At 48.6% G+C, this 19011-nt stretch overlaps 1 protein-coding gene across 2 annotated transcripts in view; it reads left to right on the top strand.

The window, feature by feature from the left end:
- Gro (TLE family member transcriptional corepressor groucho) overlaps positions 1-19011 on the top strand; it is a 175049-nt gene that overhangs the window by 59875 nt on the left and 96163 nt on the right. The window contains exons 10-16 of one of the 2 annotated variants that reach the window (XM_076892984.1): positions 13392-13445; positions 14020-14208; positions 14854-15072; positions 16065-16132; positions 16454-16729; positions 16895-17498; positions 18077-18380. In XM_076892984.1, coding sequence (XP_076749099.1) covers positions 13392-13445; positions 14020-14208; positions 14854-15072; positions 16065-16132; positions 16454-16729; positions 16895-17498; positions 18077-18184 — 1518 coding nt within the window. In that variant the 3' untranslated portion in view covers positions 18185-18380. Of the gene's footprint in view, positions 1-13391; positions 13446-14019; positions 14209-14853; positions 15073-16064; positions 16133-16453; positions 16730-16894; positions 17499-18076; positions 18982-19011 lie in introns of those variants that run through there. The other variant, XM_076892983.1, reaches the window with a different exon arrangement.

Raw genomic sequence — 19011 nt, 5'->3', positions numbered from 1 at the left:
GCCCTTTATGACGCGTCTCGCGCGGATACTCGGACCAACGCGCGAGCAAAGGGCTGTTTAAGGGCGGCGAACGGGGCGACTGCGGGTGGATGGGTTGGATCGTCTCTGCTAGGCGGTGCTTTGTGACGGAAACCGTTTGAAAACGGGGATCAAGTTGTCGTCGACGACGTCGCCGTGATCGTCGCGCTCCTTGTCCCGACCCCTGTTTTCCCTCGCCCATCCCTCGCGCCCTCCGTCGCCCGTTCCCGTGGATGGGTATAATTGTGAATAACGTTCGTGCTCCCCTCTTTTTTCACGATTAAGGCTAACCGGATCGCGGCTCTTAATCAAAGATTTCGCGATGTTTTGATTACCGATTTTCTGCGAACTCCGCGCGCGGGGGTAGTAAACTCGAAAAGGAAGCTAGCATCGCGCGCACGTATCTCGGTAACGAGCATAAATGAAATTGAATTGCTCTACTGCTGTACGTTAAATCTAGTTGGAGATATATGTACGTATAGTAATCTGCGGAAATGTACTGGATATGTGCAGTCGCATATTTAATTAGTAATAATTGGACGCTCGAACGGTACCAAAATTCGTCCCCCAGAGCAATCGACTTGGTGAAGAGGAGAGGCTGCGCACGAAACCCTTGATGCTTGCACAAGCGATATGGGCTATTTGAATAAGCGATCCTCCTAATTGCCCGGAGCTGTGTAAAGGGAGAAAAAAAAAGAACGAAGGAGGGAGCGGCCGCGAAGAGAAAGAACCGGCTATTTATTTCGTACGGTTAATCGCTGGAATTCGTGGCACTTTAATGCGTGCTCTAATTGAGCGTGGGCGGCACGCGCTCAGGCGCCAAAGTAAAACGTCCGCGAGCTTTCGAAACAAATGGAATTCCCCGCGGCAAGTATGGTCGAAGGAGTTTATAAATTTTCGCTCGCCGCACGCCGCGCAACCTGTCTCTCGTGAAAATTACCCAAGTAAACAGAATACTGCTCGCGACGACGCGCGTTTAATTTCTTCTCGATTTTTTATGCGCTTCACGCGATTAACACGTGTGCCGTTCTGGAAAAAGTTTACTCCGCGGTTCGAGATTCTTTCGACGTATTTATTTCGGATAAATTAATCCTAAAATCGAAACAACGTTCGTAGATAAAATTGAACAGCTGTTCGATAGCGTCGTGTACGTTCTCGATCAACTGCGAGCAAACGGTCGTTAGGATCGCCAAAGTCCTCGACGAAGCGTTACCGAGGCACCTCTCGAGGGAGCAAGATCACACCGAGACCCACCGTGCGTCGTTTCGCTCGCAAATCGCGTCCACCGTTCACCACGAGAAAGTCCCGACATCCGGTTACGAGAAGCAGCGAGCGTCGAACAATTCCTGAGCAAGTTATCCCGTTCGCCGTGTCTCCTGCGACGCGATTGATGCTCCTGCGACGGGGGTCGCGCAGGGTGCTCGCATTCCGCCGTGGAACCCCGGATAGAAATGACAGGGCGCGACGTAAAAGTTAAATTGTGAAGACACTTCCTCCCGAAACCTTTTCCCGAGCGTCGCAGTCTCGAGTTTTTCCACCCCTCGCGTCGCTGCCACCGTCCAACCCCTTTTTACGCGCGTGAAACATAGAGACGCCGAGAGGTACCAACTGGAACCGTCCCGATGCAGCGAATAATAATTCTTACCCCCCCAGTCGGGGCAAAGTAAGCCCGTGGTGGTCACGCATGCGGTGAAATGATGGACGGTGCGATGGGCGCTGCGGCCACAGTCGTGCGGACTTTGATTTTATCGTCCGTAACGGGGAGCAAAGTCTGTTACATCGGTGGACGGTAGATTTTCGTGCGAACGAGACGGATGAGATAGTAGTTCCGATTTCAGCTGCGATACTTTGTTCAAGATGTACGGAAGAAGTGACGCGAGACAAGAAGCTGTTTGCGCTGGACATATATCGTACAGTTTTTCCGACCAATTGTTCGCAACGACAAAATTTCGTATCGCGGAGAAATCGAATTGAACGTAGATACGAAATTTCGAAGAAGAAAAAAAAAAGAAAAAGAATTAGCATCCATTAAGCGTGGCGTATCAATTAAAATTACACGAGGACTCGACAGTGGATTTCTCGATCGTCGCGGAGGCGTGACGGTTAACAAATTACATCGGAGGCAACAGGAGAAATCCGTTGGAACGAAAGGAGGGCAGAGCGGCGGATAGAGAGATAGAAGTAAGAGTGGTGGTCGGCGGGGCACGAGGGGCGGTAGGAAGCGGAGGATACGAGTGAAAGAGAAGGTGGCGAAGTAAAAGGGTCGAGGCCGCAATGAGCCGAGCTTCCACGCTTCCCCTAATTACATTTTCATACGAACCGTTTTCCCCTTTATTTTCTCCTGCTGTCCTACGACCATTTTTCCCGGAGCCAACTCAACTTCCCGGGTTCCCGTTTCCCGTCAACGTCTGCCTCCTTTCTTCTGTTTCACCTGTCTCTGTCCCCACCGACCGCGCGCGCTTCCGCCATCGCCACCGACCTACCCCTTTCCTCGAGCCCTCCTCTCTGCTTTTCTCGTCCACTGGAAAAACGCTTTAATACGTTTTTGCCGGTCGTCGTCGTGTTGCTCGCCGGAAAGGAATATGAAATGGCCGAGAGAGAGAGAAAGAAACAGAAACAAAGCGGGTGGGGGAAAGAGAGAACGTCCGGTTTCTCGTAGCGAGTCGAAAAGTACCAGGTGAATTTTTAGTTTCCACCGAGCTCGCGATTAAAGTCCATCGAGACTGCCGCCAGAGAAGATTTCGGATTCGAAATTTCGCTCGCTTTTCCTCTTTTTTCCCCCCCTCCTCCCCGTCGTCCTCCGTTCTTTTTCCGGTTCGTCTTTCGCGTCGGTTGCTTTTTTGTTGTCGTCGACGACTGCATCCGGTGCTGTTGTTTGATAAAATTTCTTTGTAGCAAAGCTGCGCGCTCTCTTGTATTCTAGATCGCATCGCGCCGTGTATCCTGCGAGAAATTGTTGCGAATTTTTTTAAGCGGCGAATACAGCCGAGCTGGATAAACGCTTGATAATTTGAAAGAGGCGTGGATGGTTTTACGCGGGGCTTGATTGATCGTTTACACCGGGAAGGATCTTACTCTCGGTCGCCGCTGAACAGCAGCAGGCATTTTGATGAATTTTTCCGCAATTTTGAATACACTGTCGGATGCTCTTATTTTAATCGCGTGAAAATTTTAAACGTTAAATTAGTTCGAACGAATGGAACATAATGATATCGTTCCAGGAAATTATAAACTCGACGTGTTTAAGTTGTTTTAGTTTCGCGGTACGTATATAATTATTACTTGAGAGCCAATGGTCACGAGCGTACGCGCGAGTATCGCTCTATATCGTATGTTAATTTCTGTCCACCTGTTTCTTTTCGTTAAATCCCCATGAATATAAATTGAATGGAACCGTGGCCCGCGGGAGCTGAATTATTTTAGCCTGACTTAAAAAAAATTCGCACCCGAAAAGATTTGAATACCCTTCTAAAAATGCGGCGAAAGTACGTTTAAACAGCGCTCCGGAGAAGAATGCGAAAATTTTCATTTTTCATTCGACCCCCCTCCCTAAATCCAGCGATATTTCACGCGTGTTTCGACTTGATAATTCAACATTTTTCGAAACTAATTAATCCGCTGTGAACTCGAAGGTCGACTCTTTTTTGCCACGGTGACCTACTATCCCGAACGAAGGAGTTGATGAAATTTTTTTTCTCCCGTTTCAATACTTCATCCATCTCGATGTTTCGCCGGGACAAAAATTCTTGACTCGTTGGAAGGCGTTTAGAGAAATTAAATTTTACTATTTACTAGAATATTATTTTCGCAAATTCACAACCGATTTTTTTTTTTATGTCGTCTCGTCGATCGCACGTCGATCGACAACAAATATAAAATACAAACACGAGCAGCTGACCACGGATAGAAGAATCCCGTGGGTGGAAAAGTTTCCTTGTATATTATCGTTCCATTTCTGAACGATACACGGTCGCTGGGAATCATTTTTACACGACTACCTCAGCAATTCCTTTCCAGATATGTGCCACATTTTTCCCCCGTGAAAATCCATTTTCCAGAGTACGATACGCGAAGAAGACGCGGCTCGAGCATCGCATTACCCTCCCCCGTCTCCTTTCTATACCCTCTATCCGCTTCTGGATAGTTAAATTCCATCGTTTCACGAACTATCGATCGCGGTCTCCGTTACAACGCTCGAAAGTCGCATCGACTGCTGAACGTTCGACAGATTTTTTCGGTCCTCTCTTCGTTCCTCCTAGATACAAATCTAAGACGCTCAACGAGCGTAAAAAGAAACCTCGAAGCGAAGATTGTTAACGTTCTCGTTGTTTCATCGAAAAGTACGGAGAATCGTTCGCATTTCTAACTACAGTTTAGTATCCGATTAATAAAATGACACGATCGGCGTTCGAAACTTTCGCCGCTGTCAGCACCCAACGCGTGCTCACCCCTTCGAACCAGTCAAGGGTGGATCTCTGTCCCGGATAACAATTTTAATACCTTTCCAGTCGCGTTCCCGTCGCTAGACGCGAAACCAGTTGCCTCGTAAAGATTTCAAGAGACCCGCGACGTAAACTTACCCTCCTCCCCAATCCTCCCGCGAATCGTCTGGAGCCCTCCACCAGCGCGGAAGTATAAAAAGCGCAGTGTCACTTATCGATCTGTGTCGCCTTTTCAATGTTTCCCTTTTAATTTCGCCCGTGGAACGAGCCCGTTGCCCGCGGTATTATTAAGTATCGGGTAAAGTGGTTCCGGGGTGGGATTAATCTTGCAGAACGGGGCGCCTCTCTTGACCATCTTGAGGGTGGCTGGCGATGATTATATGACGGACAGGATCGATCGACGCCTCGATTCAGGCGGGAGAGATGAATAAGCCCGGCCTCTGAATCATCGAACGATTACGTGCCATTAATGGGACAAGTTTATGCCGCGTGTGTGGCGTCTAACGTGTTGCGCGTCGTGTTCGTTAGCGTGATTCTTCTTGCGAGGATCCTGTAGTATATTTTATAATTAGAAACGAACGAGAGAGACGTAATTTTTAGTTTTTTCGATAATCGTTCGGAACATGTTCTGCAACAGGAGGGAAGTCGAAGAGAGGTTTTTATGCACGTGAAACGTTGCCAATTTATGGCATACTTCTTCTTCGCTTACAAAGGGTAACTTAAACGCTGCGCCATAAGGCGAATGGTACACTTTATAGTAGACCGTGAGGAATATGTTACAGCGCGAGCATCTTGAATATATCATCAAATTTAATTGACTCGAGCAGAAGCGCGGCAGTCGTTTCCAAGTAGCTCGGGAGAAATTTCAGCGACGTATGCAAACAGAATGTTATACATGATAAAGGAGTCATTTACTCGAAGGAAGTCAAAGATCGCGCGATACGAACTTCCCAGTTCTCTGTATTACGCTAATGACCAGCTATGAATCGAAAAGTTCGCGTCTCGCCGTTGTTGCGATCCTTTAAATTTCTCGAACAGACCTTACGTTAGAGTCGAAAACTCGCGCACGCAACGTCGAGAAATAGATTTATACCTGGCCCGGTGCAATTCGTCCTACGATTGTTTCAGACGAAACAACAATGGTTCCGTCTGTTCAAATTTACCATCGAAAATATTCTATCCACACGAGAGCGACGGTTTGAAAGATCGCAAATAGCACGATGAGCGTGTTGATCTTTCAGTTGGATGGCCGATCGATCGATGAACGCGCGCGCGCCGCGGTATTTCAGACGCAAGTCTACGCGAGCGTCTAACTTGGGGGAAGTTAACGGGGGTAAACGTAGAGATAGGGGGAGAAAGAATGGCCGGCCGGGTTCGAGAAACTTTTCGTCGCTTGTTTTGCTCGCCCGTCCGCGTTTCCTTCAAGAATCGCGGCCGAGAGGGTTTCGAGGGACACTGGGTGAAGAGTCCATCCGGGATCCGCTCGAGCAGAGGAGCTCGTCTACAAATTTTAAAGAACTGGCGCATCGCGTTCGCGACCCTCGAGCACCAACGTCCACCCCCTATATTACCAGCGGCCCGTGTTTCAAACCACTTAGAGAGCATCCTTCGATGGAGATACCGCGAACCGACTCGACGATTTTTGTCTCTCTGCGATTCAAGCATTTTTCTTTTTTTTAGTAGCCCTCCGACAATGAAAAAGTTTAGAACGCGAAGCTATTATCCGTTGCGCTAGAATACCTAACACGATTGCCAGTGGCATTTTGTCTATTTTTCGTGGAGCGAGAAATTTAAAAACGTCGAGAACGCACGAAAATCCTGTCGCGCGTAAAAAATGACGAGAACTTTCCATGCACACGCACACACACTACTACTAACGAGTTCGATACTTAATCGCAAACTAAACTCGACGAACAACAACGTTCGCGCGAAGTTCGCCAGGATAATTCTATTCCCTCGGACGAGCGGTCACATCGGTTCGCCAGTCATGCTCGACCGCTTAACTTCCCTTAAAGTCACCGGGCAACTAGCGCCGGTGGAAACGAGAAAAGAGACTGACAAAGAGACAGAGGGGGTAAGAACGGGGGGAACGAGTGGAGCCGAAGAATGGTCGGGTGAAAAACCTTCGATTCTTCTTTTGCGCTCGTGCGTTTGTTTACAGTGGATCCAAAAAAGCGAGAAGGGGCGCGAGTGATAAAGAGAGGAGTTTCGCAGCAGGAAGTAGCAGAGGGGTTAAGGCGAGGGTGAGAGGCAGAGAAAAATACGTCGGAACATTGTATACGTAAGGGAGGAAAAGGTGGTGAGCGTAGTGGTTGAACGGTGGTGAACGGGAGGGGCTGCGCGAGGGTTGAAAGAGACAGCGAAGCAAGAGGGCGAGGGGGCGGAAGGGCAGCGCGGGAAAGGGAGATTGGGGAGGAAGGAGAAAGGGAGAGAGAGAGAGAGAGAGAGAGAGAGAAAAAAAAAGGATTCGAGGATTCTCGAGACGAAGAGTCGAGTGGTTGGGTGGTCGAATAATAGAGCTGCCCTTAATACCGTCATCCCCGCTATGCTAGGTTAAACGAGGGAAGAAGCAGGCGGAGAAAGCGGCTCAGGTTAGACCGAGGACTCCTCTCTGTCTCGTGGAAGAGAACACGGCGAGCCGGGAGGAAGGACGTGTAAGGGGCGAAGGATGAAAGGAGAGCCGAAGCAAAGCGACGGGAAGGAGGAGGAACGCGGAGGGTTGCGGAGGAAGCGAGATAGGGTGAGAGAAAGAGGAGAATCGTCGCTCGCGGTTCGTGCCACAAGGGGCGGATCGTGGAAGGAGAACAGAATAGAAGGGATGATAACATTTGTATCATATTTAACGCTAGAACGAACAGGTTAAGGGGTGGAAGACACCACCCGCCCCTTACTCCTTCGGCTGCTTCTTCTTCTGCTTTCCGCCTTTCTTCGTCTACCGCCTTCCCTTCGCCTCCCGCCCGGCCCTCGATCCTATCCTTTATCCTCGACCTCCTGCTCCTCCTTCCTCAACTTCATTCTTCTCCGTTCTACTAAAACCACCATCCTCGCCATCCTTGAAGCGCCCTCCTACGGTCGAGTAATACCACTGAAATCAATACCACCACACCGCGGGCTTCTATTTACACACGCTCGTCGTTCGTACACAAATTTATTGCGTGCCCGTACCAGCGCCAACACCGCGGCTCCTCTCCAGCCGGAAACGAAGGTGTTCCGCGGCGGTGATACGCATCGAGGTATCGAGACTGACTGATTCGCGCCCAAAACGTGCTTCACTTTTTAGGGGAGAACGGGAACAGAAGGAATGGACGCTATTCAAAATCGTCTGGACGATAACTTTGGGTTTAACCGTGTCTCCGGGATTGGAAATGTACGGTGCTAGGTTCCAGTTGAATTGTGGTCGCAAGTTGCGGGATGGAGTCTTATGGAGGTTCGGTTATATACCGATCTAAATTCAACGTTTAATTCTTCCTTGGTTGGAACGAAAAAAAAGTAGAGATATTTGAACTTTTCTTTTTTTTTTCACCGCGAATAATTTTAGTCCGAGGAAACCGCTGAACGCGTCGAACGTCGCCCCTGTAACAGTAAACCGACGCGATCATTAAGTCGCGAGTTCATTTTTCACTGACCGCAAGTTGGCATCACTTTAACCGCGATCGCAACTCGCACGACCGCGACTCTTACTAATTTCCTTCCGGCTGCGATCAGCTCCGACTCGAGTCTCGCTAATGCGTCTATAGCTGCAACAGCGGGGATTCGTTCGGGACCGCAAATTTTCCCGCCGGTAAGTCGCGTGTCGATTAACCAGTAACCACCGCGAGTCGGACGATCTCCAAGTACAATTTCTACGATTGTAATCGATAAGATCTGGTTTCTCGTGAAACCAGAATTGTCTCGCGAAAAATGTTCGTCTCGAGTAAAAAAAAAAAAAAATAACATATCCTCCGGTTGATCGACGCGCTAGCAACAGAGATTCCATTCGCACCGAAAGAAGCCCACCCTGGATCGTCCAGCGACTAACGATCTTATCTTTTTCTACCACCCCATACGAGCTTCCTGAATCGTTTCCACGCAGGAGCATGGGACGCACACAGGTGGTTCTCCGCGTCTGCGAACGGGTGCATGTGCAACGCACACAGGGTGTACACACGGTCTAGGAAACGCGTAATGGATGGATGGGCGTTGTACACGATATTACGTCATTAGGAAGGCAATACTATCGTATGCGCCGCTTTGAGCCGGTTGTACGCGGCTCGTAAGGCGCGCTGGGTCATTACAAAGAACGTGCCGCGTGCTACCGGTAGCGGCACGATAATTAGGATATAAACCGCGAAACGTTTCTGAATTATTAATCGTCCCTCGACACCTAATTCGTCTTCTTTTGGCGCATCCACTTGACCCGCTCGTCTTCCACCCGGGGAAATAACCTTTTAAAGCGTTCCGTTGCTTTCGCCGGGAAAATGAATGAGTAACGAGATCGGTGGTATCCTTCAATTTCATCCACGATCTGATTAATCCTATTCGAGTAGTAGAGTATTCGTTACTTTAATCGGAATTGCAACATCGAGACGGTACAAATAGTTGTTTATTTTAAGAAACGTGGAGTTGGAAGTTAATAATCAATGAAATCGTTAAGGGAAGAAGTTCGAACTGCGCCAGGGGGAGGTTTCAGATTCTCTGGAAATCCGCAGCGTTCGCGTACGCTCGTGTGGGGGTCGGTTCGCGAGAAGTTACCGGGGAAACTGAATGCCTCCGATGCATAATTTCTCTTCTTTCCAGCGTTTATTTATAGTTCGGCTAAGCACACGCCTATTGGCCCGGGAATGTTAATGCGATGATAAATATATCGCAAAAAGTTGCAACACCCAGCCCGCGGCCTGTCCGCAGCATTTTTAAACTTTAAATCATTGTTTCCTTGGCGCTTTCAACGCGCCAACTTCTCCCTCGGTTACCACCCGAATTTAAATAGTTACGCAACCCTTAAAAAGAACCGCGAGCTTTTTACGGGACGGAAAAGTTTCGCGGTCTTTCATCTTGAAATTTGTGGCAGAGGATTTCACGCAAGGATTTTTTTAATGATCAAACGTAAAGGCAAAATGGAGCGCGTCCCTTTGCCCTTCTCGATACGAACGATATCCGACCGCTTACGTTTACATCTGGTAATCAGAGACGGAAGCATTCGCAGCTTTCGATAAGAAAATGTCGCAAATATCGCGCAGAAATTAGTTCGCCTCGTTAACGTAATCCACGCGGATACCGCAATCATTTAAAACAGTTCGGTTCGAGTTACATATGTATCGCTCGTTAAAATTTGCAAGCGTAAACGCGCACGAATACTTTGACGAGCCGCGGCCGTACGCGCGTTCCAACCTACCAGGCGATAAATATTCTTGGGAGCATAAATTATGCAAGCCCTACTTTTCGCATTATAACAAATGGAAAGAGGCAAACATGAACAATTTGCGTCACGTTCGATCTAATCTAGAACTATCACCATTCCCTGGGTTAATATCTGTCAATCTAACGTGTCCATCAGGAGCATTAAAGCAGCAAAGTGCTGAAGCGGAAGCGGTCGAACAACGGACACGTGAATACGCGTGACGCATCGTTCGTGATCCCTCGTACGAAGTAACTAAACAGACTCAAATGTGTATCAAAAAGCACAGGGAATAACGTAAATAAAGCAACGACTATTCTCAATGAACGATAAACTTAAATGGTCTTTTAAATCTACTGTGATTTCAAGGTGCTCCGTTTCTCCAAAGATTCTCTTCACTTCGAGATAAGTATCGATAGACACGTAAGAGATCGCAAAGCGTGCGGAAGTGCATAGCGAAAAAGCAAAAGTAACGTTTCGACTTGCGCAGCGTAAGAGCAACCCCCGTGCGCGGCCTGTTTCGAGCTCGTTACGTGTCGACGGGGGTGGTCGAGGCTCTGGAACGGGCTGCTTGTAGAAACTGAGCGATAACTGGTAAATAAACGATGAAAGATACGCGAATTACAAATTGCACTTTCCTAACCACGCACGTTATTTACCAACCCCCTCTATTCGTTCTGTTGTTTATCGCCTTACGTGGAGCACCCTTCACTCGTGCCGCACACGAACGACGCTTTACGCGCGTTTCGAGTATAAAGATGCTAATTCAGCGTGTGGATTTGCGATTTTATTTCGTGGGTTGTTTTAGTTCTATTCGAGGATAGTTCATAGATTAAAAGGATAAAAGTGACGGTTTATCGTTTCGACGTTTCTTGGTCGCATAGCGAATGAACGAAGCTGTCCGAGGGGAAGCCAGAGTACCTCGAGCACTTCGTTCACCCCAAAACATTTTGGACTCCTTAAGGATTTCGGGTATCCGACTGTGGACGACCTAAATACCGTGGGCACTCTTGGTTCCCCCGCGTACTTTGGTCACACCGAGTTCTTCAAGCACTTTAGATGCCTCGGGTGTCGCGTGCATACTCGAACGGGGGATGAGATTCCGCTGTGCGATAGTATTGTCGACAACGGTTGCATCGTGTCGCCGTGCACGGCGATATCAAGCCCATTTCTCTGTCATTTTTCTAATGGTACATTTATCGCAGTTAAATATTTACTTGCCGAGTTTCTCGCGTCTATGCTAGCTTTCAATTTGATCGGACGATGATAAAATGAACGCGTGTGGCGCTTAAACTTTCTGAAACAGCTACGCAACATCGCGTCTAGCGGAACGTTTGGAAAATTTTTACGCGTCCCAAATCACGAACAACCCCTACGTTATCCTTCTCCATTTTTCCCTTTTTTTTTCACCCATTTCGATAGCATCTTTGCTCACCGGCGAAACGTTCTCGCGTGCTTCATCCTGCGGGGGTTGCATTCGTTGCACGCGCTGGTCCCGCGCTCGCGCGCCCGGGGGTTGGTTATCGGCTGGTGGTTTTAAACTGGCGCGCAACGAGGCCGGATGCAAACAACGATCTGTTCGCTGGGAACTCGGAAATAACTGGCAAACAAATGATAAAAGATACATGAGCCACAAATTGTGCTTTCGTTGCGGTGCATTATCCACGGCTTTCGGTAATATATTAGCCCGAGACCTCTGCCTTTCTGTTTGCCCGCGTTTCTATACGCCAGCGTTTCTTCTCCCTCTCTCCCGCGGCCTCCTCGCCTATCCCTGTCCCTGTGACTGGCTGTTTGCGTACGACAGTCTCTTTTCCGGAGTGGATGGAAGATGTACGAGGTAATGGAGTAAACAGTGACACGCGCTATTTCTGATTCCTCGCGAAGGGTGTCTTGCGTAACGTGTTGTCCGATTGTGTTTTAGGTGCCGTGTAGATTGCGTGTGTACACTGTGCTCGGGGTGATCGGAGACCTTTTTTAATAACGGAGATATACAGGCAATCTCGCGTAAATGGCTGCTATGCTCGTTGTCCACGCGATATATAAAATTGTTGAAATTAAACGATATACAAAATGGATCGTAGAAAGAATTTAAACGAAATTCGAATTACGTACACACTTTCTTGTAACACGTTGAGAAAAACACGAGTGGTTTGTAATGTAGTATAGCTTAAAATTGTATTTAAATAGCATCGTTTAAATTGGCTTAGTAAAACTGGGAGGGTGTTGCGTGCGCGTATATTATTTGCAATAAACAGGATTATCGCGCAGCGGACATTTGAATCGCGGTCCGGGTTAAGAGCGTACCAGCTTAAACGATACGGAAATAGCAAAGCCCGCGATGTACGCGCTCGTAAGTAACTCGAGACGCGTTAACGCGATTAATAATTGCATCGTGGTGTGAAAAGAAAGGAAAGAGAAGGAAGGATGCATAATCAAAGAATAGCATCGCACCGAGCGTAGTAGGTGTGCATCAAGGGAAAGTAATCATAGCTACGAGGAGCGACAAGGATCGAGGACGATGGCGACACTCGCAGAAACGTCGGGGACCGCGACGAGCGTGGCGAGATCCAGAATTGACAAACGATCGGGCGAATTTTCCACGGTCCACGTACGACCATCAGGCGCGCGCGTAGAATCTTGATTGCGAAAATACCCTGGAACCGTCGTGCGGCCAGCCGAAGCGCATTTACATCCCCCTTTCGCCACCTCCGGTAACATGCGGCCTGGGCTTACACGCTCGCGAACCCGTGCTCTTCATCCGGATCCGCGCACTCGTCGAACGGTTGGCCATTAAGTTGCTGGTGCAATCAGAACGTCGAGAGGGAGGAAGAGGGTGCTAGCAGGGAGTGTCAAGATTAATAATACGTCTCCGAAGATGCATCTGCTAGTCGAACGCATCGAGAATATAGGTCGAGTCCCACACTTTCTCGCCCCTACCCTTTTCGCTCCTCCGCGTCTGATTCGAATCGGAAATACTACGCGTCTCGTCGAAGTTCACCCGATTTCTCGTACCACCGCGCTCTTCCAGCGTCGCGTTCGAGTCGAGAACCTAGACGTTATCCATTTTCCACTTAGCGGTTCAATTGTAACGCGTTGCGCGGTGAAAGCCAATCAGGTCAACGAGGAGAAGCAAAGGAAAGTACCCTATAACCGAGAGTACGTATATATACTATATATCGGCAATCGACAGTCTGGTTACTCGAAAGCCAAAGTGATCGACTCTCCATAAAACTTTAGCGTTTGCTTGCTGCCCCCCCTCGAGGTTGAGAACCAATCATACGCTCCGGTGTGTTGGACTTGAGAAATTTTAAAGAACGCGAGTACCAACGTAACCATATCGAGTACACGCAACGAAACGTAGCGCGCGACGTACCCGGAGGAATAGATAAAATTTGTGACTGTCGCGGGAATAATCTTCCTCAAAGGTAAAACTTGGCGCGGGACACTCTCCGTATATGTACATAGACATTGTGTATATTACCACGCCAACTGCCTCTTGATCCTCGCTAGTGGATTTCGCTTGTCTTCTCACGGACACGTAATTTTTCTCCTTTCAGGACAGCGACGGGGAGAAGAGCGACCAGGACTTGGTGGTGGACGTCGCGAACGAGGTCAGTCCATTCTTCCACAACAGGCCGAATCCGATATTTTTCGCTGAGAATTCATTAGACGAATGCTACCAGAGCGTACGTACGGGCTACCGATGAAAATCAAGGACCTTGCTTCGGGGGTTGATCGTGGTGCAGGGGTAGCACGCGTTTAAGTACTTACTCCTTCGCTGTAGACGTTCGGATTTCGTTGATTAGTGGTTCGAGTGGTTTTTTAACGTTAAAATACTTTACCCTCGTAGATACCAATAGTAATCGATTTTTTATACGAAGCTCTATGTTTTGTCCCGTTCTTCTTTGTTCGTACTATACTCGTATGTTCGTGTCGTCTAATTGCCTAACGGTTGGGAAACAATTGTGAAACATACAGGAGTTGAGAAAAGTTACTTCTCTGGATAGAACCCTGAAAGTTCGTCGTTGATTTTTGTTAATACCCCGTATGAAGTTGAGAATAGAGACGTCTCTAAAATTGTTTGATATTACAAGAGATCGCGCGGGTGTATATAAAGAGAGAGATGTAGACGCGAGTTTTGGGGAGTTTGTTGACGAAAGAAGTTTCTTTTCTGTCCCATGAAAGGAGGCGTCATCGCCGCACGCGAACGGCGAGCACTCAGATCCACGGGAGAACGGCACCCTGGAGAAGCTGGGCGCTCCAGGACACGTGGGGCCGATATCCGGCGCTGGTCCGACGTCCGTAAAAGATAGGCCACCTTCGCGGAGCGGAAGCTCCTCCGCTCGTAGCACACCGTCTCTGAAAAGTAAAGATGTAAGATCTCGCGGATAGCAAGCTTATTCGATGACTAATCGGTCCGGTTCACATTTTCTTTCCGGTATCACTTCTGCTTGCGTTCCATGCCCCTCGTGCTTTATTAAACAGATCAGAAGCGGCTCGCCTCTTATTAATATGCATGCCAAGGTGCCCGAGGGTGAACGCTTAACTGACCCTGTGCTTTGCAGAGACCGGGAGTAGAGAGACTTTCGAAGTTACTATTTAATGAAATCTTCTCTCTCCTCTTCTACGAGATCAAGCCTCTCGATCGAAGAAGAGGAACTGTTTACGCAATTTAGAAAACAGCAGGCACACTTAAGCTCACCCTCCTCTTTGCATCGTGCGTACATACATACATGCATAGCACGTAGTAGCTGTACAGAAACCGTGTCGCGAACTAACGACAAGTGAATCTACGCGGACGCTAGCGTGGAGGCAGCCCTCGCTCGATCAGCCGTGTGCCTCTTCGTATAAATCGCTGAACCGGAAGCGGCCAAGGATCGATATGCCTCGTTGCTTTTGTGCGAAAGTTCATGCGTGAAATTTACCTAAAAAAAAACAAAGAATTCCGTTTTTTTTCTCTTCCTTCGAATTGCCCCCGATAATAAACCGGTGTTGCCCCGTTGGAACGAACCTCTCCAGATCGACAAGCCGGGTACACCTGTGGCGGCGGCGAGGGGGTCGCGCAGCTGTACGCCAACTATGGGCGGAATCCCTGGTCCCTTGGCATCGCGGGTCTATCATCCGCCATCGTCGCAGCAAACGCCACCGCAGGGCTATCAGGGTTTGCCGTCCCGCGGCAATGAGCCGCCGCAATCGCCTTCGCCGTACAGCAACTTACCATACGCCAGGACCTCGATGGTACTTCACGTTCTAGCTGCTCGTTTTTTTTTCTTTTTTTTATACCTCTTTCTTTTTTTCCTCTCTTTCTCTCTCTTTCTCTCTCCTTCGTCATTCTCTCATTATTCCTAGGCGGATCTGCACGACGGATACCGAGGGCAGGATCGGAAGTCGTGGAAAGGGTTGCGCACCCTACATGCGATATCTGGCCATTTTTAAAGTATCTCTCTCTTTCCGTTCTTGCATAAATCAGGATACCGTTGGGATTTGACGTATCGGTATTTTTCCTGTTGCGAACAATGTCTGAAATTGTACGGTGTTAGTGTCCGTGACGTGGCGTGCACTATGCAGAGCTGGGTATGATACTCTGAGAAATGGCATCGGCGAGATAGCGTACCCGGGGTAGAAAGAGTATTCGCGTGACTCTGAATGCTATACCCACCTCGACAAAGACTCTCCGCGGTATCATTGTAAATTCTCGATACAGGCGACGAAAATGACCTGCGGTGTATGCGCCGAGTTGTTCCTATTGTCGCGGCTGAGGCTATCTCGTCTTTTATTTCCACCCACCCCCCAGTTTTCCGCTATTTATCGTCCGCCTCGCAGACGATCAATCTCAAATTAATCAAACGTGAATATCAGATTCTTGGATTCTGAAGATCAGCCTCGAATTGCGCGAACATATCGCGAATGTCATTCGTCAATGAGACACTTGTGTGCACCCTTATCCTTGGAGTTGTTTTAAAGAGCACGTCAGTTCTCCAGTTCTGCACAGTAGCACGTACAAATTGTGATTAATCCGTACCCAGTACTTACATTGTGTACAAAGTTCAAAATTTCATCCCCCTGACGTACTTTGTACGTGCACGTATGTTTGTCAGTAGACGATTTCGAGCAGTATAATTGTGTATCCTTTTAAAAGGGGGGTTGAGTGGATGTAAAACGATGAACAGCAGCTATATTGTTAATCGAAAGTTCGAACAGATACTGACGCGCTTTGTTCTCTTTTGCAGCTCGGTTTCGACGGTCACGTGAGGATACCATCGAGTAACGGGCTGAGCAACATTCCGGGTGGTAAACCGTACGTAGCACTTGCAATTAAACCGATCGTTCCAATGATTATTAAGGAAATTAACGCGGAAAGGTCGCAAGCTCACATTTCTCACCGGATAGCGTACCATACGTCTTACTGGTAGCCGCGCGTTGAAACTTGCTACGGATTCGAAATGTGTCCGTCCGTTGGATACCTTTTGAGATACATTTTGCCATCCATCACTGGTGCACCGAGTAATGCATTATCGTAGCTAAATGGCCGGCTTTTGTCAGAGACGAGGCTTTTAAGTAATCGAAGGCGTTCCATTACGTAAGGACAGAGGCATTAATGTTTTGCATTCCACCGCAGAGCGTACTCGTTCCATATGAACGGTGAGGGTCAACTGCTGCCGGTGCCGTTCCCCACGGACGCTCTGATAGGGCCGGGAATTCCACGTCACGCGCGTCAGATTAATACCTTGACTCACGGCGAGGTTGTGTGCGCCGTTACGATCTCGAACCCGACCAAGTACGTCTACACGGGCGGCAAAGGGTGCGTTAAAGTCTGGGACATCGGCCACGGAGGCGGTGGCAGTATCAAGCACGTATCGCAGCTGGACTGCCTGCAACGCGACAATTATATTAGGTTTGTTCCATATACGTCCGGTGCTGTACGTACCGAGCGGCACCAGGGAAGTCCGCTACCAAAGTACATCTGTTCTCGTTCTCCAAAAATCCAGTCGTGTCCCTCGCGTTCCACGCGCAAGAAAAAGAAACGCGCGACGTAGTCACTGTCTTTTCGGTAACGCAGGTCGGTAAAACTACTGCCGGACTGCAGAACCCTGATAGTCGGCGGCGAGGCGAGTCAGCTGATCATCTGGGACCTGGCCAGCCCCACGCCGCGGATCAAGGCGGAACTGACGTCCTCGGCACCTGCCTGTTACGCCCTGGCCATCTCGCCCGACTCGAAGGTCTGCTTCAGCTGTTGCAGCGACGGTAACATCGCCGTGTGGGATCTGCAGAACGAGACGTTGGTTCGACAGTTCCAAGGCCACACGGACGGCGCCTCCTGCATCGACATCTCGGCGGACGGCTCGAAGCTGTGGACCGGGGGTCTGGACAACACGGTCCGCTCGTGGGACCTGAGGGAGGGCAGACAGCTGAAGCAGCACGACTTCACCTCGCAGATATTCTCCCTCGGCTATTGCCCGACCGGCGAATGGCTCGCGGTGGGCATGGAGAACTCGAACGTCGAGGTCCTTCACGCTTCCAAGTCTGACAAGTACCAGCTCCACCTACACGAGTCCTGTGTCCTCTCGCTGCGCTTTGCGTCCTGCGGCAAATGGTTCGTCTCCACCGGCAAGGACAATCTGTTGAACGCATGGCGCACGCCGTACGGTGCTTCGATATTCCAGGTGTGTACGCTGCTCCTTTGCTGCGGACTATTCAGAATCAAATTATCGTGTCTTCTTGTGCTTTATTTCACGAGCTAAAGCTGTTTGATAGAGATGAAGAAAGCCGTGAACGAATCGTGCAGGATGGCTACGCAGATAATACAAGATACGTTACAGTACGTTGCCGAGACGATCATCTTGAGCACCTTTAAAACGTCTTAAGGGAATATATTTTAGACACCATTGGAATGTCTATCGCATTCGATCCCTGGGACGTCTTAAAGATGTTTTTATATTTATTTAGGATAGCTTGACCACTAGGAACACGCGTCTTTTAGACATTACAAGACATTTCAGGATAAGTCAAGAATTTATTAGACATCGTCGGAGGAAGTCTCGAATGTCCTTGAAACAGTTGCAGGGGGGATTTCTCGTCTATCAACACTTTAGCTTCTTCCCATAGAGGCTAATTTATTTTCTGCGCGCGTCCTCGGACTGTTTCGCGTCACACCGAGCGGAACGGAGCGCGGAATAAAACAAAAAGTAAAAAGCAGATCTCGAGACGGCCACATGGGAATCCATATCAATTCTTTTTGCAGTCGAAGGAGTCCTCGTCGGTGCTGAGCTGCGACATCTCCGCCGACGACAAGTACATCGTGACCGGATCCGGTGACAAAAAGGCCACTGTATACGAAGTGATTTACTAGACGCGTACGCGGGTAAAGACGTTTCACGTTTACCTCCCTTTCGGTCGAAACCCGAACTCTTTAACACGCTCTCTCCCCCGTTCGCGCGGGAGATCCTACAAGTGAGACTTTTTAGCAGCCTTAGGAACCTAGACTGTTACTATACTGTGTATATAAATAATACATAACGAGTCTGTATTAACGGTAGAGAAACTGCGTTCGAGGAGTGAAGAGAAGGGAAGAGGAGAAGGAAAGTGAACCATACGTCGAACGAGGGGAAGAATAAAACAAAAAAAAAAAAAGGGAAAAAGAGGAAAGGAAGCGGGGAAAACGAAGAAAAAAAAGAAAAAAATGAGGATTAAGTAAAACGCTAACGACGATGATGATGACAGTTGAGAAAATTAATGTGTGCGCTGAGAGAGAAAGCTGTATATGTATATTTAGGAGTTGCGTGTGCGTGGCCCGACTGTACCTTACGACCGTGTGATTTAAACGTAGATGAAACACTTTCTTTGTCGCGTGTATATGTACAACGAGAACGTGTCAAACGGGACGTTACCAAGCGATTTTGCATGCCGCGTTAAGTGACCGGGAGAGCCTTGCAGATGGTGATGCTAGATACGGTTTTCGTATAAGTACCTAATTATAGAATCAACAGAACCGAGACATAATACGACAGATAGCACGGGGAGAACGAACGCCTCGTAAGGCCTGTCGGAACAGAGAAATTATAACTCGCCCTCGCCTACGGTAATTTCCTTCGGAACTTTTACAATTTTGTGCGAACACGACAGAAACTCGATCTATACTATATTGCTGCTCGGCACTCTTTGGGTACCCATTCGGGA

This window comes from Xylocopa sonorina, chromosome 3 (assembly GCF_050948175.1).
Source record: "Xylocopa sonorina isolate GNS202 chromosome 3, iyXylSono1_principal, whole genome shotgun sequence".
Classification (NCBI taxonomy): Eukaryota; Metazoa; Arthropoda; class Insecta; order Hymenoptera; family Apidae; genus Xylocopa; species Xylocopa sonorina.
The sequence above is the reverse complement of the archived record's forward strand: the minus strand, read 5'-3'. Positions and strand labels throughout refer to the sequence as shown.